Source organism: Podarcis liolepis, assembly GCF_965112155.1.
Source record: "Podarcis liolepis genome assembly, chromosome: 7".
In the NCBI taxonomy this organism is placed as follows: Eukaryota; Metazoa; Chordata; class Lepidosauria; order Squamata; family Lacertidae; genus Podarcis; species Podarcis liolepis.
Window position 1 is genome coordinate 24,235,246 of NC_139561.1, and position 22,992 is coordinate 24,258,237.

General features: G+C 45.5%; 1 protein-coding gene across 1 annotated transcript in view; it reads left to right on the forward strand.

The window, feature by feature from the left end:
* Window positions 1-14,975: 14,975 nt before the first annotated feature.
* The window catches only part of PLCH2 (phospholipase C eta 2), a 118,985-nt gene continuing 110,968 nt past the window's right edge, over window positions 14,976-22,992 (forward strand). The window contains exon 1 of the mRNA XM_083513372.1: window positions 14,976-15,573. Coding sequence (XP_083369498.1) covers window positions 15,453-15,573 — 121 coding nt within the window. The 5' untranslated portion in view covers window positions 14,976-15,452. The remainder of the gene's footprint in view (window positions 15,574-22,992) is intronic.

Genomic DNA, 22,992 nt, shown 5'->3' on the forward strand with positions numbered 1-22,992 from the left:
TTTCTACCTAACTACAGTATATCTATATCTATCATCTATATCATCTATCATCTATATCTATCTATCTATCTATCTATCTATCTATCATCTATCTATCTATCTACCGTATTTTTCGCTCTATAAGACGCACCAGACCACAAGACGCACCTAGTTTTTGGAGGAGGAAAACAAGAAAAAAAATATTCTGAATCCCAGAAGCCAGAACAGCAAGAGGGATCGCTGCGCAGAGAAAACAGCAATTCCTCTTGCTGTTCTGGCTTCTGGGATAGCTGTGCAGCCTGCACTCGCTCCAGAAGACGCACACACATTTCCCCTTACTTTTTAGGAGGGAAAAAGTGAGTCTTATAGAGCAAAAAATACGGTATCTATCTATCTATCTATCTATCTATCTATCTATCTATCTATCTATCTATATCTATCATCTGTATCAACTCTCTCTCTCTATCAATCATCTATATCATCTATCTGTTTGGTATGGAAACAGGACAGAGCTGGCTTAGGGCTGAACACATGTGAAAATTACATGGATGTGGAAATAGACTTATATCCTTATCATGAGCCCTCCTAGAACTACAGGTGGCAATAACAGTCCCCCAAGCCATGCTAGGAAAAGAACTTTTCAGAAAAGGATCATTTTTTATATGTGCAATTAATTGCTTTGTATACTTTTAAAATTGTATTGCAAAATCACTCTAAGGCACTTAATAGGAAATGATTCATAACTGTAATAATAATAATTATTGATAACATCTCGGAGGAAAGGTGAGCATTGCAAGCTCTGAATTCTTCTTTGGATGGTATCAATATGCAATCTGGAGAATGATGGCTTTCCTCCCACCTCAGTTTTATCTTGTTAAATAAAATGACGCAAAGTCACACCACTGCAATCAATATAGGAGAACTGAAATGCGGGGCAGGGGGAGTTGGGGAACCCATTCCCCACAGATGACTCGAGGGATGGTGGGCTCCCCACCTTAATTTCCCTCTATGGAATGTTGTGACTCCATGACATTCAGTGGACACGAATTATGCAGGGGAGGTAAATCTGTTCCATTAGATTGCATAGGGATGGAGACACAGATGCTGTAAGGGGGAAATATAAGGGTGTCCAGTGCCCATTCCCATGTGGAACCCCTGGGGAGGGTTGGTCACTACCCTCGCTCTTGGCTCTTGTCCCTGCATCCTCTTTCTGCCATACCGACTAATTCAGCAACTTCTCTCCATTTGTTTTTGAAAGGGCCAGGTGGGAAGGGGCTTCAATGGGTGGGTGAGTTGGAAACGTGCTCTTTCGGAAAAGTTACCAGAACTCCAGCACCTTCTGCCTTAACCCAAGGCGAGCTTCAGAGGACTCACCCACATTTGCTTGCTGCAAGCTTCTGGGATTGCGCTCCTTTGTAATTCTGAGCCTGTCTTGTTCTTCTGTTTGTCAGAATCCTTGGCAGGGCATTAATTCCACCCCCACCCCCACCAAACACACACACACAATCCTGCAGATAGAGATTATCCGATTACTGCTTCATCCTATTATATTCAGTGTCAGGAACAGCAGCCTATTATAGCTTGAAAGGAGAAAAGTGAAGCCTGGCATTGGACTAGTCTCAGCACCTTTGCCATCATTACTGATAGTACTTTAACTAGCACTGAAGCATAGTTAACATACATATGAGCTGGGGTTCTTCTCTCTGCCCACTCCCTGCTTCACTGTAAGTCCAGCGTTTTATCAGAGGATGCATGTATTATTAGGGAATGTGGAGGAGGAAGTTTGCTACTCTAAGGAAATGCTCCCATTAACGGATGAGGCCCACAGAAGAGCCTACATGACCCAGCAAGGAGAATAGGAGAGGAAGGGTGATGAGAATGATCAGAGAGGCAAAAGCGGTGAGCTCATGAGACCAGTCGAGAAAGGAAGCGATCAGGACCATGGACAGAGCACAGTGAAGTGGATGGAGGCAAGCCTAAGGTCCACAACCCTGTCTCCTATACTACTGGTCCACTGAAAAAGCGTTCTTCTCCCGATCCGAATTTCGCCCTGGCTTCAGGGTTCTAATATCTTAGTCTTGTGTACAAAGCGGGACATGCAGTAGGAATTCTCAATGGTTCCAAGTTTTTCAAAATAATTTCTGTATTGCATAGAGCAGGGGTGGGGGTGGGCATGGCTCCCCGCCTCCCACCGAGAGCCACATTCCCTCAGGGGCAATCTGCTGCAGGCCACGTGCCCCTGGTGGGCAAGGCTGAAAATGATTGGTGGGTGGTGATAGGGCCAAATGTGGGCAGGGCCATCTCTTTTTCACTGTGTGCAACCTCTTTCTTTCTGACCCCCACTTCTCTCTTCCTTTTTCCTCCGAGATAGAGGGGGGACAGATCATTCTTGAACTAATTGCTTGCTGAGGCCTTTTGAAATCAGGCCTGCAACCATAGGTGTACAGAATAGCGTGCACCCACAGATCAGCCTTTAGCATCTTCATTTATTATGAGTGCATTTGAGGGGGTGAGGAGATTCAACATGAATATGCATATAAGTGCATCAAGATTATTTTCGTGCAGTGCTGCACCAATGTGTGGGACCACACAAACAGAATTTTGATGCAATCTCACATATGCTGTCATATTAATCTGTTACATGTGTATTTATCCATATTGATAAAACACTAAAGAGAGAGAGAACTCGTGATATGAATGTATATGATGTTCTTTTCTCATTGCTTTTGGTTTTTTGCCACCACACAAACAAAATGGGGAGCATGTGTGCATGAATAACATCTTGAACACTTAGAATACTGTTGCAATTATGCATATTATATATATTGGGATTGAGTTTCCCTCCCTTTTTATTTAAATATTGTATGCTTAGCATAATAACTAGGAGCTTAAACTATGAATCAGGGAGCCCCCATTTAAAAACCTTGGTGTATGGGCTGATCTCAGTTGCTATCCTTAAGCAAGCTACTATCACAGAATCACAGAAACTGAGCTGGAAGGTACCTTGATGGTCATTTAGTTCAGACTTGCTGAGTTCTGGTAATCTTGTATCTCTATCATCGTTGGCAGGTAGTGATGGGACAATCTGTCAATTTTGGTTTTTCCTCATTTTTCCCACACCTAAGTTTTCCTAATTTCTCATGAAAATTTATTCAACGTTTTAGTTCAAAGTTTTCCTAATAGATACATTTTGTGTGTACAGATTTGCCTAAGATGCACATGGTTTTTTTCTCAAAACATTCCCCAATATAATGCATATTTGTATATGAATGAATTTCCTTTATTACGGTCAGAGACCAGCATAAGCAAAACATCTAAATAAATAGCAGAACAGTATCTCAAAGCGGATAACTATTAAATTAATTGGAATCAAGAAGCAAACGTAGATTAAAACATATACATAGAATATTTGATTAAACATAGAGAACGGATGAATAAAAACCGATAAGAAAAATTTAAAGGAGATCAGTTAAAAGAGAACAGCTGTATGGGGTGGGCTTCAGAAGTGCGGATCTAACAGTATGGGCCTTCTATTTAGGAATGATTTGTAGCATAGACCATCCTTCAATGAATATCTATCATGGCAGCGCAAAATCTGGCAACTAAATATGTGACTTCTGGGCATCCATCCTGTAGTAATAGGGAGATGTAGTGTTGTTCTGAACTTATACAGGATGGGCTGGATAAACCTAGCTCGAATGTCTATGCAATACTGGCAATGAAGAAGGGCATGCTCCGTTGTTTCCTGCTGCCCAGAGCCACAAAGACATTTCCTCTCCTCATATGGTATCTTCCTATAACGGCCTTCCTGTATTGCTGAAGGGAGGGCCTGACAACGGGTCAAGGTGAAAGCCCATATTTGTATATTATTTTCACAAATTTATTCATTCTGTAAAGTAAAGGTAAAGGGACCCCTGACCATTAGGTCCAGGCGTGGCCAACTCTGGGGTTGCGGCGCTCATCTTGCTTTACTGGCCAAGGGAGCCGGCGTACAGCTTCTGGGTCATGTGGGGAGCATGACTAAATCTGCTTCTGGTGAACCAGAGCAGTGCACGGAAACGCCGTTTACCTTCCCGCCGGAGCGGTACCTATTTATCTACTTGCACTTTGACGTGCTTTCGAACTGCTAGGTTGGCAGGAGCAGGGACCGAGCAACGGGAGCTCACCCCGTCACAGGGATTCGAACCGCGACCTTCTGATCGGCCAGTGCACGGAAACACCGTTTACCTTCCCGCCGGAGCGGTACCTATTTATCTACTTGCACTTTGACGTGCTTTCGAACTGCTAGGCTGGCAGGAGCATGGACCGAGCAACGGGAGCTCACCCCGTCACTGGGATTCGAACCGCGACCTTCTGATCGGCAAGTCCTAGGCTCTGTGGTTTAACCCACAGCGCCACCCGCACCCCTTAGCATTCTGTACTGCACTGCAAAAATTCAGAGCACGAGTTTTGAGGGATGGCTGTGTTTCAGTTCCTATAATGTTTCAGAAAGTGTGAATTAGGCAAGTTTGCCTTCGAATGAGAACCCTACTGACAAGTGTTCTTCTCACCTCTGCATATACATTCAATTACCTTCTCTAATGATAGAGAACCTGCCACCTCCTGAGTCAGTCTGTTCCACTGTCAAGAAGATCTTCACATCAGAAAGTTCCTCTTAATGTTTAGCCAAAATCTACTTCCCTGCCATTTCCACACATTGATTCTAGACCTGCTCTTTTGAGAAATGGAGAACAATCCTTCTCCATCTTCCTCTTGAGAGCTTTTCAGATAATTTGAAGACCACTATCATGTCTCTCCTTAATCTTTTCTTTTTCAGCCTGAAAAAAAATTCTTAAAAAAAACAAAAACTCATTTAAAATACGGTGCCCAGAAACTGATTCAGTGCTCCAGTGTGGTACAGTGTGGTCTGCCCTGCTGTAGTTTTGACAAAACATAGACTTCTCTTTAGAAAATAACTTGTGATGTTGTATGCATTATCTATTATTGTTCCTCCTATTAAAACACACACACCTCCTCTTTTCACTAAATAGAACTTGAAAAAAGAGAGCTTTTCTTAACCAGACATCTTTGGAATTCTTAGTTTGGTTCATGCATATATTTTGAGATGCTTGGAGGTGGAATGGCTTATATAGTCTGCAAAGCTGATATTGATGTATATATTATTTTTAAAAAGGGAAACAGCTTACAACAACAACCAGGGGCTGAAGTGAATGCAAAATACTCAGAATGTTCCCCCACCCCCAGTTTCTTTATTTTAATAGCTTGAGGACATATTGAATAAAGACGCTGGTGCTTAATTGCTGAGGATTATTAGCATATGTTTGTATTTTAAAAGCAACCATCCCGGAGGCCCAGAACAAAGGAAGGGTTTTTTAAGAAGTGTGTGCATATTGGGGATGGACTAAATGTTTTCTTAATTGGATAAGTGAATGTAAAATCTACAGATGAACTATTTTAGGAGTCTCTTGGAAAGAAAGCCACCTGGGAATATAAAATGGGAAGCAATGCTTTTTATCAGTCCTCAGACTGCAGACCCCAGGTGGCTGGATGTGAATTTAGTTGGCTGGGCACTTCTCAGGAAGTATGGGCATGTTGGCTGCATTCCAACGTTGTGTCAAACCATGGTTGTGATGCCACCTCTGGACTCCCCAAAGGGCCTCAGATGATGATTACAAGGACTGGGCCAGTTCATATGGGGAGAGAGGGTCCTTGAGGTATTGGTGTCCTGAGCCCCATAAAATGCATATGAGAACAGCAAAAGAGATACGTATTTATGAATATTTAGAGAAACCCAGGGATGTATCCAATGCTAGTCCCACTCAGAGCAGATTCATTGATGTTAATGGTCACATCTACCTTGGGTTTGTCAATTTCAGTGGGTCTACTTTGAGTAAAACCTGGCTGAATATCTCTCTCTCTCTCTCTCTCTCTCTCTCTCTCTCTCTCTCTCACACACACACACACAGAGAGAGAGAGAGAGAGGGAGAGGGAGAGTTTAAGACCAATGTGATGTAACACAGGAACTGCTGCAGACCTGGGGTTTTGTTTTGCTTTTCCATTAGAAAACCCAACCTAGCAGGTTGTTTTGAATTATTCCTGTGACCTCAGCCCGGTAACTCTATAGGTCTTCTCTTGTTCAACAATGGGCTTCCTCTGCCCCAGTAAAGGACGGCGGCTTCGTTACCTGACCTACTTGGTCGCCAGCAATGTAGGCTAATTCTCTCTAATCCTGAGCAATTAAGTGGGCAGCAGGAATGCTTGGGTAGCGTGCAAGGAGAGGTTGGTAAGGCAAAAAGAATCAATGTGTCTTCGGAATGGAAAGGCTTCCCTATAGGGAACTTCACTGTTCTATCAGATCTCTGTTAGCTTCCTTACATGAAAGCCTGTGATGCCCAGTGATTAGAGCAGGGGTGGCTAACATATTTTCAGGCCAAACTCTGATGGCAACATGCCAGAGGTGGGTGTTGCCGCTGTGTGTTCACTTGCCTGCACTCACACAATACTTACAGCACACATCTAGAGACCACATACATAAACACAGGCAAGCAGCCATGCACAAACAAACACACACACACACACACACACAAACAAACACACAAACACATAGCCGTGCTGGGGGCTGGGGAAACCAGACATACAGACTGGTAGGCAGGCGCAGCTGAAGCAGGTCCAGGATTTTTGGTCTCCATTACAGTGCAGGAGAAGGAGGTCCTTCTACTTGTCCAGCATGGTAACAGGGAGGAAGAAGAAAGCTATCCAAAGTCCTTCTTGCCTGTTTCTCTTTCTGGTGCAGTGCTGTTGTGGGAAGATTTTATTCCTCTGGAAACGGGAAGGAGAGCACTTTCCTGTTTCCTGAGATCTTGCAATGGTGCCACACAAGAGGGGCAAGAGGAGTCTTTGCCATGTTAATGAAGGCAAAGACACAGGGTTTTAAGAGGGCTGATGTTGCCTCTATAACACTGTAGTAGGAACACTAAACCCCAGTAAAATAGGGTGTATGTGTACTGTATATCTCCCAGATGTACTACAAGCCCAGGAAAACCCCTCACCTCCAGCACGACCACCAGATCTGTTGCTGTCCTGCAACAGCACGGGTGTCATTACACAACAGATGAAACATGTACGAACGGTTTTTCAAACTTCTCTTCTTTCTTTATGCTTCCAACGCCCACTTATTGTGATTCAACACCCCCTCACTTGCAGCAGAGGCTACTATCACCCTCCTGGATCATTCCAACGCCCTCCAGGGGGCAATATCACCCACTTTGGGAAACACTACTTTCCCAAAGTAAAGGGACGCAGGTGGCACTGTGGTCTAAACCACAGAGCCCAGGGCTTGCCAGTCGGAAGGTTGGCAGTTCGAATCCCCGCTACGGGGTGAGCTCCTGTTGCTCGGTCCCTGCTCCTGTCAACCTAGCAGTTTGAAAGCACGTCAAAGTGCAAGTAGATAAATAGGTACCACTCTGGCGGGAAGGTAAACGGCATTTCCGTGCTCTGCTCTGGTTTCACCAGAAGCGGCTTAGTCATGCTGACCACATGACCCAGAAGCTGTACGCCGGCTCCCTCGGCCAATAAAGCGAGATGAGCGCCACAACCCCAGAGTCGTTCACAACTGGACCTAAGGTCAGGGGTCCTTTTACCTTTACTTTAGACAATATTCCAAGGGTAAGGATGCATTTTTAGCTTATCTTCAGATTCCCTGGTCTCTTGCATAAATCTTGCTCACGGTTTTCTCTGCAGCACTCAAATATACTTTGGAACTTGGTGAAGTCAACAGTTCATAAAAAAGAAAGTACTGTAAGAGCCATTTCTGTTCAGCTCTGCTTTAGTGTTTCTGGGTTCACAGATACTTTGGAAACTGCACAAGCTTTGCTTGAATGCAAGGTCCTCCAACTCTAAGGTTGTGAAAGAAGCAGAATCTTCTGAAAAGCTGTGCCATATGGATGGTGCACTAAGCTCCCTAATAAATCCATGCTCAAGGTTTAAGTTGCTCGTCTTCCCAGTGACAGGTGGGGGTATGTGTGCCTTGTTTACTCCCCTTCTCTGTGTTTGCCTGCATTCACCCTTGTACTAGAGGCTGATGACTTCTAACTGTGTCCGATTGACATAGTTTATGCCACATGTAGAGTGCCTCCTCTGATTGACCAATGAAGTTGAAGAAAAGGCCAGTTATATTGAGGGGAGAGAGCTGCATCATGGTTGTAGAACAATGTTTCCCAAACTTGGGTCTCCAGCTGTTTTTGGACTACAACTCCCATCAACCCTAGCTAGCAACACCAGTGGTCAGGGGTGATGGGAATTGTAGTCCCAAAGCAGCTGGACACCCAAGTTTGGGAAACACTGTTGTTAGAGGATATATGTTGCAAACAAAAGTCCCCCGAGTTGGTCTCTGTCATCTCCTTTTAAAAGAGTCTGAGGGGAAAACTTTTTATTTATTTCATTAAATATATATACATACTGTTGGAAGTGCAGCAGCAGGGCTCATTCATTTTTTAACTCAGGGGTTAATTCTGTTCTCACTGTTAGTCAGCTACCCAAGATAGGGTGAAGGTGTTGCTTAGCAACCAGTCTGTGTGGCCTGATCCTTAGTGAGGTAGAGCATGTCTGTGTAGATCTGAGGGAGTTTTTCCACAGTGGACTTAGTCAAATGTCTCCCTGCTATATACAAGACCGGAAGCAAGGAAGTAAAAAACAAATAAACGTTGTTGTTCCTTTCTACCCAAAATATTTATTTGCTCTCTGGACTCCATCTGCACTATTTCAATGACTTTGCTAACATACACCATCCACTCGTATGAAATATCAAGGCAATACACAACAATAATATACAACTACAATAAAACATACAATACCAATACAGTGCACAATAATCACAAAATGGCTGGCTCATCTTTTTCACAATGATTTATTACATAAAAAAATATTTACGTGAGATCTGATAGTTAGCTGTGAGGATCCTGGAAGAAGTCAAGAAGGGGGTGTTGTCATCTGGACAGCTCAGGACCTCCATACACACTGCCCAGGCTCTTGTGCCATGGAGAGGTCACTTCAGTGCTGCTAGCACAGAGAAAACAACATGGGAGGCAGCAGTTATGAGTTCCTGGTCTCTGCAGCCACAGCAGGTGCTGTGATTCTCAATTTCTCATTTTATCACTGCTAAGTTCCGTTGCCCACATTTCTTTTAAAGCCCTCATGAAAATTCACTTATGAAAAGTGCAATTTTCTCCAGATAATACACATTTTGCTTGCTGTACATGTGCTTGCAACAAGTCGTCTTGACACAAGCCTTTTTTTATATTTTGTTTTCACTAACATGCACCTTTTTAAAAATGCACTTTCCCGTAATGGATACATTTTCCTACACATTGTTTCGTTGGAGAACTGCATCGTGCAATCCTGAGAAGTGTGAATTTTAAAGGATCGCTGTCCTGTTTCGAGAAGCAAGCATTAAAAACAGAACCCAGTGTCTCCTCCCTTTCCTATTAACTACCCAATGTGTCTTTCCTAGTAAATATGGCAACAGTGTGGTCATGCACACCAAAGATTAATGCAGCACACTGATGAGGTGCTAGAAGTCTGATCCCTTGAGAGGTCAATTAGAGAACAGTGGGCCTATCATATTTTATAGCCACGGGCAGCCATGTAGCCCTACTCATTAAGGCTTCAGGAAGTCAATATAGCAAGCGCGTGTCCCTTGCATCATCTCTTCATGGATACAGCTGCATTTGGCATTTAGTTGGATGGCTTGAATTTCAAATCAGCCTCATAGAGAGGGTCACTTTGAGAAGTGATGGGGAGAGCTGCTTCTGGATCGTCCTGAAGCAGAGTTCTAATTCTTTCTGAGGGTGCAGTGCTTCAGACTGCAGCAAGAACTTTAATAACCCCCCCTCCCAGTTTCACCCAGAAAGGAATTAAATGCAATGAACAAAACAGAGGATATTTTACAATATTAAAAAGCAAGTTATCATGCCCACCTTTACTAACAGCAACAATGGTGAACCCCACTTTTTTTTAAATAAACAACCCCAATGACAATGACAGTTTCTTGGACAAGCAGGTCAAAATGGGGACAGCATTAAAGAAATATCAGCTAGAAAAAGTAAGATTCAGTTGGTTTACGTGCTTGATCCCTCTCTCTTTTTTGTTTTGATTTGCAGCAGACCGAAAGCTAGCACACCAGGTACTATGGCTTCACTCTAGCCTTTCTCCTTGACATTCGATTTTGGTCTTTGGATATTGTGGGTGTGTCTAACTATAAGACCTACTCAGAGTAGTTTCACTGAGATTAATGGGCCTTTGGTAGTGATGGCCATTAAATTCAGTTGCCCTACTCTGAGTAGGAATAGCATTGGATACAACTCCAAGGAAGATGTACCATATTTTTCTGTGTATAAGACAAGTTTTTTAAAAAATAAAAAATAGGCTAAAAATTGGGGATCGTCTTATACAGGGATAGTGCATAGGGGGGACGTAGGATTGGTTGCTACTACGAGCCAGAGATTGTCAGTGGCTATTAGGCGTGTTATTGGTGGCTGCGGCAAGGGCTTGCGTTGATTTGCTGTCGCTGCGGCAGTAGGGCATGTGATTGGCGGCGTGGGGGCAGATGATTGGTGGCTTTTCTGATGCATCCGAGTGGTAGTGTAGGTCAGGCGGGTGAACAATTTTCAGCAATTCCCCCCCCCCCTGAAAAGCTCAACAACTATGGGCAATCCTCCATTTTCTTTGTTTGGTGTCCCCCAAAATAGGGTGCGTCTTATACACGGAAAAATACGGTATTTCATCAGGCAAGGCTTCATCTGCAGACATCTCAGTTTGAAGTGAACCCAGGGCTTTCCACACAAAACCTGGGCATTGAAGAAGAAGAAGAAGAAGAAGAAGAAGAAGAAGAAGAAGAAGAAGAAGAAGAAGAAAGTGTTTTGGAGAAACTATTACTTATTATTAAATTTATATCCTGCTACTCCTCCAAAGGAGCCCAGGTGGTAAACATGTCAATACAGTTATAACTCCTAAGAGCAGTTTTTTTTTATTAAAAAAAGTAGTGACATTTTGTGTATTTGTAAAGTTAAGAAGCCATATAGGTACGTACATGCTGTTTCTGCATGTTGGCCAGAAACTCAAGGAGCATAAGCAAAGGACTCACTCAAGCCTCCATTCCCCCCCCCAAAAAAAAAAACCTGGACTGCATTGCAGGGTTGAACTAGATGAACCTAGGAGTCCCTTCCAACTCTACAATTCTATGACAAGGAGGGAGATGTACCATAGGTTTGTACCAGCCCCAGATAAAGGATGCAGCAGAATTGCATCCGCTGTGGCATTGTGTTGCATGCCTCCAGACTGAAGATGAATGGCACTTTTGCATATTTGTACTAAGGTAAAAGGTAAAGGTACCCCTGCCCGTACGGGCCAGTTTAGACAGACTCTAGGGTTGTGCGCTCATCTCAGGGAGCCAGCGCTGTCCGCAGACACTTCCGGGTCACGTGGCCAGTGTGACGAAGCTGCTCTGGCGAACCGGCACCAGAGCAGCACACGGAAATGCCGTTTACCTTCCCGCTATAAAGCAGTACCTATTTATCTACTTGCACTTAAGGGTGCTTTCAAACTGCTAGGTGGGCAAGAGCTGGGACTGAACGACGGGAGCTAACCCCGCCGTGGGGATTTGAACCGCCGACCATGCGATTGGCAAGTCCTAGGTGCTGAGGTTTTACTCACAGCACCACCCGCGTCCCTTTATGTCTGTACTAGTTCCACATTAAACCTGTGGGTTTTTAAAAGTCCTCTCAAAATACATATTTAAAAGTGTGCGCCACTGCTGTTTAGATGCATATTTTGATATGTTTAACCTGCCAAGCAATGGCGCATTGTCTCTCAGAACGTGGAGAAGTGCAGTGTTTGGTTGATCACTAAGTTAGTCCAAGAGGTACAGGTCTGGTCACTGGTTGTAGGAGCATGCAGAGATCAAATTATTCAAAGCTTCTTTACTCCATGCACCATTGCTTCTCAAATTAGGAGGCTCTCAATGGAATGTCTACATGCAGGGGCAGTTCATTGCGTTTCACCTTTTTAGTCAAACTGGGAAGTTCTGTCCTGCCATGCTGCTACCGCTGATCCCACCATCGCCATACCTGCCACTGGTGTGTACCCATCGGGCGGGGGTTGTTTGCCAGCTCAAGGGCTTCTGCTGCCTGCGGCAGTGGCCTTATCCTGACAAATGGCTGGGCTGGCCCTGTCTATGTGTGTGTGGCTGTTGTGCTTGCCTGAGGATGCTGTCAAAAGAGGCAAGAATAGTAACCTCTTGTAATAAGCTTGGGTCCCACTAAGTACTTCAGCTCTTCTCCAGGGAAGAGATCAAAGACGAATTACGCCACGTCTTATCATTGCTCAGCTCACCCCGTTTTTCTTCCTGGCACAATTGCCTACTGCCCTGGCTTCAGCCCCCTTAGGATGAACCCAATGTTAAGATGTATTTGCAGGCGCTGGTAACATGCCAAAGTAATCTTAAGTGTTTCATTCCTAACTACAGTATGCATAAAAGCCAATCACTTGCAGAGTATTGTCTGGTGCAACACTGTTTTCATAGGGCTTACTGAACATATGCTGCTTTTGATTTTGGAGTAGAAACTCAGAATTCTGGCAGAGTTCTGCTCCCCTCCGTCCCCCCTAAATTTGATGCAAAATTACCGTATTTTTTTGCTCTATAAGACTCACTTTTTCCCTCCTAAAAAGTAAGGGGAAATTTGTGTGCGTCTTATGGAGCGAATGCAGGCTGCGCAGCTATTCCAGAAGCCAGAACAGCAAGAGGGATTGCTGCTTTCACTGCGCAGCTATCCCTCTTGCTGTTCTGGCTTCTGAGATTCAAAATATTTTTTTTCTTGTTTTCCTCCTCCAAAAACTAGGTGCACTTTGTGGTCTGGTGCGTCTTATAGAGTGAAAAATACGGTAGTTCAAAAACCCACCTATTCTTATACTATTCAACAGGAATATTTTGCCTTGCTTTTTATCTCTTGACACCATTCATACATGGATACGTGCTTGTTGCTTCCTCTCCTCCTGAATTTGTCACGAATCCTGCCCTCCCACCTCAATCAGGGATCACACTAAAATGCTGGCATGTTTATGTCACTTCATCAGCATGAGTTAGGCTTGGCTCATAATGTCGATGTCTCTGAAGGCAACAAAGAATGAATAAGTGAATGTTTTACAAGTAGTTTGAGCTCATTTCAACTCTTTTGCAGAATGTACCTTGAACACTGAGGTTGTTTTATTAATCCCTTTTAAGGATATATACAGTGGTGCCCCGCAAGACGAATGCCTCGCAAGACGGAAAACTCGCTAGAAGAAAGAGTTTTCCGTTTTGGAGGTGCTTCGCAAAACAAATCTCCTATGGGTTTGCTTCGCAAGATGAAAATGTCTTGCGAGTTCCTGCGGGTTCCCCCCCTTCCCCCCTTTTTCTAAGCCGCTAAGCCGCTTATCAGCTGATCCGATAAGCAGATAAGCTGCTAAAAGCCGCTAAAAGCCACTAATAGTGCTAATCCGCTAATCTGTCAATGGGCTTGCTTCGCAAGACGAAAAAACCGCTAGACGAAGAGAATCACAGAACGGATTCTTTTCATCTTGCGAGGCACCACTGTATATGTGTGAATTGCAGAGTGTGGGGAGCCTTAAGGAGACAGAGCAAAGTGTTATACAAGTTCCACATACTGAAATGCCCTTCATTTGTGCAACCATGGTTTTTTTTTCCTGGACCACCTTCTACAAGCGTTCCTCTAGACCAGGGGTCAGCAAACTTTTTCAGCAGGGGGCGGGTCCACTGTCCCTCAGACCTTGTGGGGGGCCAGACTATATTTTGAAAAAATAAATAAAAATGAACGAATTCCTATGCCCCACAAATAACCCAGAGGTGCATTTTAAATAAAAGCACACATTCTGCTCATGTAAAAACACCAGGCAGGCCCCACAAATAACCCAGAGATGCATTTTAAATAAAAGGACACGTTCTACTCATGTAAAAACACACTGATTCCCAGACCGTCCCTGGGCCGGATTGAGAAGGCAATTTGGCCGGATCCGGCCCCCGGGCCTTAGTTTGCCTACCCATACTCTGGACAGTACCACACATTACATGCCAAACCTCCCTTCCCCTCTCCCCTGACAGAATTTGGTGAGTTTTAGCCAAACTCTCTTCATGTCCCTTGAAAATTCTTGCATATTTTGCCCAAGCGACAGCATCTACATTTGCCTCCAAATTTCACTTTCGGCGAAACGCGGGATGGCAAAACATGAGATGTCATCCTATTATGCCTGGGATATCCATCCAGGTCAGATGGGCACATGCAGTCTGAGAGAGACTGGCAGAGAAATCAAAAACAGAGCTTCTTTTCTTCTCTCTGGTCTCATTTTCCTGTGGCCACACTGCCTGCGCATGCACACACACACACACACACACACACTTTAAATCCCTTGAATGGATAGGGCAGAAGCTACGGCTTTGGGATTAGTGTATATGCAGGATTTAGCATTTCAAGCAAACATGTGTTGCTCGAGCTGGATTGCGGATTGCTTTTTCTCTTCCTCCTCTTGCTGGATTGAAAATGTTCCTCTAAAGATGCTGATTAAGCAGTTCAGACTCGAGTGAGAAGGCAAGAAGATGGTTTAAAAAGGATACCTTTTGATTTGATACGTATAGCCATCGTCGTCTTCTTCTTTTTAAAGTATACAACAGTATAGCAATAGAGGACGAGACTCTCAGCTGCCTAGATGGATTTGAAGTGGCATTCAGAGCCCTCTGTGGCCCTGGCACGGAGCAGAAAGAACCTCTCGTCGGAAGTGCAAAAGCAGGCATAGGAAATTCATTAGGATTTCAAGTGCCCTCTCGGTGCAGGATGCCTGCAGGGTTGGACTCTGAGCGGTCAAAAGGGGAAGCAGGATGCAGAAGAGGCAGCTGTGGCTTGAAGTAACAGCACCCAGAGCTCGCCATCAACCAGTGACGATGGGAGGAAATCTAACGCCATGAATCAGAGGCCTTCCTTTTCCATCACCCCAACTGCCGCGTTGCCTCTCAGGGGACAAATAATAATGGAGGCATCTCACCTTCCACCCCAACAACGTCTTAAATGAGATCTTAATTTTTTTATTTTTTATTTTTTTGAGCGCCTCAAAGTGCTAATGACTTAGATTAGCAAGAAAACAATCTGGGAGTTTGTCTTCCAGCCTTGCGGAAGGACGGAAGGAGGCCGGAGACTGAAGCTGAGAAATTGGCTGTGACTGAAAATAGCCTAGAACGACGTCTGACTTTTAATTCACAAGTAGAATTTAGCAGTCTGAGGGTTGGGTTTTCTTTTCTTTTTTTATGCTTTATATTTTTGTACATGCCCTTCCACCGGGACCTTGTAGTTGCCTGATCTGAGCCTCCTGGATGTGAGGCAGAAAAAACAACAACCCTTGCGCTGAACACAGAAGCGGCCTTGTCCTCCAAAATGGAACTCTCCAGAAGTCCTTTGTTCCAGAACAAGTTTTCGGTTGCCCGCCTGGCAGAGGAGTTTTTCTGGATCGGAGGCAGCATAGTAGCCACTCCCAAATGGAAAATGGGCCAGATGGGTAAGACTGCGAACCTGCACACATCCCTCTTCTGCTCAAGACAATAACGTCTTAAAGGCTTTGGGGCTTAAGTGGTATTTAATGACAGCTTTGTCTATTTGTAGTTGTGGGAGGGGGTTGTACAAAGTGAGATGTATCCTCAGGCAATCATACGCTATAGTCGTTCTGCTTCTTCAGTGATGTGGTGTAGTGGTTAGAGTGTTGGACCTAGACTTGTGAGGACAGGATTCAAATCCCCACTCAGCCAAGAAGCTCACTGGGTGATTGTGGGCCAGTCGCTGCCTCTCAGCCCAACCTACATCGCAGGAGTGTTGTGTGGTTTAAATGAGGAGGGAAGAGACTCATGCTATCCATCTTGAGCTCCTTGGAGAAAAAGTTGGTATACGTGCAGTAAAATAAAAATGAAATAAAATTGTCCGTTGTTAGAGAAGATGTTTCAAGAACATTTTGGCTTAGAACATTTGACCTACAGTTCAGCTAGTTTGGCATCTATACCATAGATACAGATCTTGCCAAACATTGTCCAGCTTTCCTGGTTAATTTCCAGTGTGCATTTCCACAAGTGCTCACTCTCCAACCTCAGTTTGCAGAATGTTAACTGCACCTCTGGTACAAAAGCTATTTTGCTTTTTGTTGTATAGTCCCAGACCAAAGTAAAGTATTATACAAACTTCATTGCAATGTGATTTTTTAAATACATGATTTAGAGATAGATGTGAACAGGAGCCCCCCCCCCATGACCAATTGCATCATGATGAAGAGGGGAGGGAAATTTTTGTTGGGATCATAGCTATGGAGGAGGGAGCAAGACCTCCTCTTCCCATCTACTGTGGTCCCAAAGAAAAGGTCCTCTCCTGCCATGCTTAGTGTTTAGATTAAAATAAACCAGGTGCGGTTGCTAATCACCCATTTAGAGTAATGCTGGGGTGGAGAATCTGTGGCCCTTCAGATGTTGTTGAGTTCCAGCTTCCATCAGCCCCAGCTAGCATGACTAGTAGTCAGGGTGAAGAGAGCCATTGTCCAGCAACAGCTGGAGGATCACATATTCCCCATCCCTGTGGAAATGTCTACTTTGGCCCTGAATGAAGTTGGGTTAGCCATAGCAGTGTCACCACACATACAGTGGAGTGGGGGGGGGGGCAGGGAGGAATCATACTACTTAAATAAAAATGCCAAGCCCTAGTCTATGCAGGAAATTTTACATTGGAGGGTTTTTTTTGCCAATGACCCCCACCCACCCATTTTTCCAGTTCTACATCTCCCAGGTGGGTCCGGGAGAGACTCCTACCTGAAATCTTGAAGAGCTGCACACATTAGATTTGTTTGTTGTTTAGTCGTTTAGACACATTAGATTAGATTAATTTAATTTCTATACCTCTTAACAAAAATATCTCTAAGTGGCATACGGAAAACAGAAGCAGCAACAGGCAACTTAAAATGTTACAAAGATATCATTACGTATACAAATGTTACATTAATACAAAGCTACTGATATACAGACCACGACCAATTTACATGTGTCTGATATGTGCGTGGCGACTCAAGCGTGCATCCCAGCAACCCGGAAGTGGCCTGAAAAGGGGGCAGAATGGGGTGGGGCATCACACACAATTACCCAGAATGCAACTCCCCTGCAAATCAGGGGGTTCCTGTACAGTGGTACCTCGGAAGTCGAACGGAATCCGTCTGGAAGTCCGTTCAACTTCCAAAACATTCAGAAACCAAGGCATGGCTTCCGATTGGCTGCAGGAAGCTTCCTCAGCCAATCAGAACCTGCAGAAGCAGCATTGGATGTTCAGGTTCCAAAGAAAGTTCGCAAACCGGAACAATCACTTCCAGGTTTGTGGCATTTGGAAGCCAAAACGTTCAACTCGCAAGGTGTTCGGGATCCAAGGTACGACTGTATACGAATCACTATCAATTCATTTTCCTCCTGACAAACGCTCCCTCTCAGCCTCTGGATTCTCACCCAGGACCCACACAAACTGTCAGCTCACCCACAAAAGTTCCACAACAAGAAAGGTTCCTGGAAGTTCTCCTGCTCTGGTCTTGCTTTTTTATGGGCAGGTCCAAGGTGGATGGTACTTCCTCAGGCTGCCCACAGCTGTGTCCCATTCTGCACTCTCCACACCCAATTCCAGGTGCAGCAGGTTTGTTGAGTTTCCCAGGGGGGTGGGTCCAGAGGATGGGAAAATGGTCTCCCTCCACTCAGCTCTTTCTTCACCCTCTGTCCTCTCCTTAATCTCCAGCTGCAAAGGATGCAGCTCAGAATTCCCTGCAGGATGGGTCTTTAGCTAGGATGGTATCTGGCCTCTTCATCAGCCTCGGCCTTGTAGCTGGAGTCAGCCAGGGCCCCGCCCTCAGAGGTCAGGTGGAAAAAGCCCTGCTAGTCAGGAAGCAGGTCTATCCAGGACTCACAGCCAAGTTGAGCTTGAGGGACCAACGTCTGCCTTGGTAGAAGGAAACTTGCGACATTTCTATCCTTGCTGTGGAGAGTATTCCAAAATTTTATCACTGGATAAGGGAGTCTGTGTTACTGGACTGTGGATCTCCAGCAGCTGCAACCTACAAGCAAAGTGACCATGTAAAGACAGGGTTCTTATGCTTTTTTAATTGTCAAAAGTCCTTGCAGTAGTTTAATGTTTAGTGTTGAACTGGGTCGTGGGAATCACGGTTTCAGATCCCAGCCCAGACTTGATGCAAACTGGCTCATCTGGGCATATTGTGCTGCTCATACTGTGCCGGGCTTTTGAGAGGCTTACAGTCTTGCCAGGTGCAGAGGCTTCAGATCCTGGCTCAAATTTTCACTGCGAGCTCCGTGGAGGAACATTGGGAATATAATACACGGCTCGTAAGTGCTAAATAAATCATTGCACGAGAGCGGTGATTTCTGTAAGTGCAAGGAAACCTTTCCTTCGTAGGGGCTGGTTCCTGTTATGCTTAGGCTTCCAATGACTCTGTTCCTCCATTTGATGCTGAATATGTCCGTTTCCCTTTATTAAAAATAAGTGTGCTTGGGAATCGCTGCCACAGGTTTAGGTGGCTTTTGAAGACCTGTTAATGGAGAAGGAGTCATCTTTCAATGGCTTTATGGAACCTGCCCACTGAATACCAGTTGCAGGAGAATGCCAAGAGAATTCTGCAGTGTCTTGTGGGCTTCTTGGGGGTGCTGGGTTAGCCACAGTGGAAACAGGGCTTTGTTCTGGTCCAGCTCATATGATGCTGCAGTCATTTGCAGGTGGGACAGTCCCCCACTCATCTCAGCCTGCCCTCAGCCAGCCCCCACCTGCCTACCTTCTTGCAACCGCTTGAGGCGGCAGCATTGCCTATCAGCTTCCTCCCTCTTAGTGTTGGCCATTGTAGAACTCGGCAGGGAGAAGGCAGATGGGGCAAAACTAGAATGTTGGCTCTGCCTACCACTGGCTCTGGCACCACCTCTTGTTGGTCTCCTTTGCCTTCTGCCCCGGTGGGCGGGGAAAAGGCGTCACTGTTGCATGGCGATCCTGCATGCCTAAAACAGTTCACTGTGGCAAAGAGAGGAGAAAACGTGATATGCAGGCTTGGGGGCTATGCAGAGTCTGCCTCCTTCCTTCTGGTATAGGGGTTGCTCCAAGGGAAAATGCAGTTTTTGTAAACAGCAACGATGCAGCAATGATAACACTATGTGTGTGTATGTGTTTTACCTCTCGTCTTGGCCAAGGACGGATGTTGGGTGGACAGTACCAGGCACTGACAGGCAGTCCCTTCTGCAATGCATGCCTTATTCTTCCAGTGAAAAGCAACCAGTTGCTCAGTGCTGTTTAAGCTCCCAGTATTCAGCAACAAAGCCAACTCAGCTGCATTCTAGTCATCACCAGGGGCGGGGGCAGGAGAGGAATTTGACCCAAGCTGGTCAGCTTAATATCTGTGAATATATTTCCCCTTCCATTAACTGTTTTATCAAATTTAACAATGTAAATTAGAAACAATGTGACATATTAGTGGCTAATAAATGAAATATTTCAATGTTCTCTTGTAACAGCTAAAATAATGCTAACAAAACAAAGGTCAGGATTTGGTGTAAAGATAAATCAGTACTTTATGATGTTTTTATTATTTAATTTACAATAGAGTCACAGGCAGGGATGTTGGAGAAACGGAAACAGAAATGGGAGCAGAAATTGCTGATGTTCACTTACCCACCTCATGTTCAGAATGGAAATCAGTCCTGCAAATACAACCAGTATTTGCTGTTGCTTTGATCCAGCAAACAACATTATCCTATTGCTGTTGATTGTAACATTTTAAGAACTTCCTCTCTCTCTCTATCTTTCTTTTGAAGAGTAGAGGTACAAAAAAAACCCCCACTGTAAACAATTTTCCCTAGGAAAAAATATGATTTAGCCTCCAGTTGAGCTGATTTCAGCGAATGTACAAGGCAGTGAAATGAATTAGTACCTTCACAATAGCACGCATGGCATAGCTCTATGTTCTGATAACCTCATCAGAGCAGCTGATACATAGCTCTTGCTTCAGGAGCCAAAACTGTGGATCTTTGTAGCATCTCTGATTTGCTCTCTGATGGATGCTGGGGTGAGCTGTTGGTCCAGTGGGTTAGCAAGTTCTATCAATAAGATGTTTCTGAAGACTGTTGCTTTAACAGTGCATCATTTTTTGTTCCAGGACACAAGTAGCTAATAAACCTTTAATAATAACCTGTACACCTTGGATGAATGCTCCTGTAATGCTTTCTGTGAATACCACCAGCATGGCTGCATTTTGCTATTCTTCTGGCCTGCCTTTGCTTTCATTCTTCTCTGTTCTTGCACCGTGAGGCTGATGGAGATGCAAGGAGGCCAAGCTAAGGATCAATAGCAAAAGAGTTCTTTATTGACCACAGGTGGCTTTTATCCTTGCCAAGCCTCATCTGGAGCACTGGCATGTTAGAAGCATATCATGTCCTTTTTAATGGGCCAATTCACTTTCATTTTAAAATGTGGCATTGACTAAAAGCGTAATATGAGCTGGGGCCAAGTAGTGCTGGGCTGTGGGCAGCTGTCCGAGGTGAACCAGGAACCAGTGAGCCACAGCCCTTCCATAAAGAGGCAGGGTTGATACACAAACCCGAAGCCATTGGGCCCTTCTGGAGAGGAAGGCCTATAAAATACAACCTGTTCAGGTAGGGACCTGGCTCATCCAGAAGATCTCTTTGGCTCAAGTGTGCTTCTAACCTGTTTGGGAAAGGTCTTGTCAAAGAGTGGGCCGGCAGTAAATCACACCGTTCAAAGTTGGATTTAACTCTTTATTAGCAAAAATATGATCTTCACAGACTTGGCTGAGTGGCAAGGTTAATGAGCACAGCATCTCAGCGGCGTAGCGTGAGTTGTCAGCACCCGGGGCAACGCAAGTAATTTGCGCCCCCTAACCCGGGGCAAGGCAAGTAATTTGCGCCCCCCCCAACCCCTAACCTGCGAGTTGCCGCGCAAACAACGCTGCTTGCCCGGAGGAGGATGGAGGCAGAAGCAGCCGCCGCCTGTGGCTGGGCCGAGGGGATGGCGGCGTCGGCAGGGTGCAGAGGCTGCCCGTGCCCGGCCAGGCGTCGGTGGCGGCGTCGGCGCTGCTGCGGCGGCTGCTCCTCCTGCGAGCAGTGAGCGGAGCACAGCCACAGCGACGGCGGGGGGCGCGCGCGCTAGGGCGCAAGGCTGGCGGTGGCGGCGGGGAGCCCGGCGGAGGAAGGAACTTGTCCCTTCCCTCTGGACTCGCGCCCCCCCAGATGTTGCGCCCGGTGCGGTCGGCACCCCTGGCACCCCCCACGCTACGCCACTGCAGCATCTCATCCCTGGTAGGGCTTATCCAAATACTGAAAGTCCCTTCCTTCCCAGGGCTTTTCCCAAGAAATCGGAGACTGTGCCTGTGTGCTGCCTGCTGTTGCTCCACCCTTTCAGCTCTCTTCTGGTTCTGGGAGACAAGCGGGGAGGAGAGCTTGCCGTAGCAGGGTGGGAAGACACCTGTGACTCTTCGCCAGCCTGACTCATCTCTGCCTGTTGGCCTCCCTTCTCTGCTTCAGCTTCTACCTCTGATTCTCGACTTATCCTGGCCACCGACTCCCCCAGCTCACTAAGCCCCATTACCTCTTCAACTTCTGACAACTCTTCCCAGTCTTCTCCCTCTTCTTTCTCTGCCCACTCATTGCCATCCCACTACCACTCCTTGGGCTCAGCCTTCTTCCTTTAGGGGTTCCCCAGCTGGTTCCTCCTACCATCCCTCTGCATCCAACCAGTCCACGGCAGGTCTGCAGCTCAATGGCAGGTCATCTGCTTTGCATGCAGAAAGCCCTAGGTTCTATTCCTAGCCCTAGGTAGGGCTGAGAAGACCCACTGCCTGAAACCCTGCAGAGCTGTTGCAAGTTGGTGCAGATATTAACTGAGCTGGATGAATCAGTGTTCTGACTCTGTACAGGGCTGCTTCCTGTGTTCTTTAGACTCCCTGGATTAACTCCCACCTTACCTCTGACAGCTGCCTGCATCTCAGCCCCGACATCTGGGAATCTTGGCTGTTGTGTGATGATGCCAGTAATAAGAAAGGAAAGTGGAGGAACTTCTAATGGGGGGCTTACAGTGTGAGCAAATTACCAAAAAGCAGTAATGGCTACTTTGGAATGAGTGACTAGTGGCATTGCTCAATCGTGCTGAACAAAGCAATTTGGAAAGTGTTGTTAAGGTATCTTTGCCCTCTTGATCCACTTGTCCTGCCACCTTTTTCTGCTTTTTATTCCGTGTGCAAAGCATTAATAGCAGTGGGAAAGTGTTATCTGAATCAATGCCCACCTTATAACAATGACTCCTGACAGTGAGAAGCAGAGTTCAGACCTTCGGGGAGGAGGGAAACCTCAATTGCATAGTTTTCTATCGTACTGTCAGTCATGTATTCAGGCAGTTTAGCCATGAATGCCAAGCCCCAAATCTCAAATCTGGAGAATTAGAGCTGGACCCGTTCTTTGCAGTTGATGTCTTTGCAGCTAATTCTGTAGTAACTGATAATGCCCCCGAGGAACAGAAGCCTGACTTGGGCACTAAAAGGCTTGTGTGATGTGGGAAGAGCATGATTGTGGTCCCACTACCCTCTATGTGTTGGAGGCAGTGGAAATGGTGCACTGCCCCATTGATCTCAGCCTGGCCTGTCAGCTCCCTTCTTCATAGTCTCAGTGTTGACCATGGAAGGAGGACTTAAGTAGAAAACTCTGCCCCCTGCCTGTTTCTTTATTTGTGCTGGTGGCCAGAGAATTATAAGCTAAATTTGTGTCTTGGCTCTGAAGGTTCTTTCTGCATTACTGCGGCTTATAATGAAAAAAATAAAATTACTACCTACCTACTACATTAATTCACATTTGACAAATGATATATGCAATGGAGGAGGAGCTATAGCTCAGCTATAGAGCTT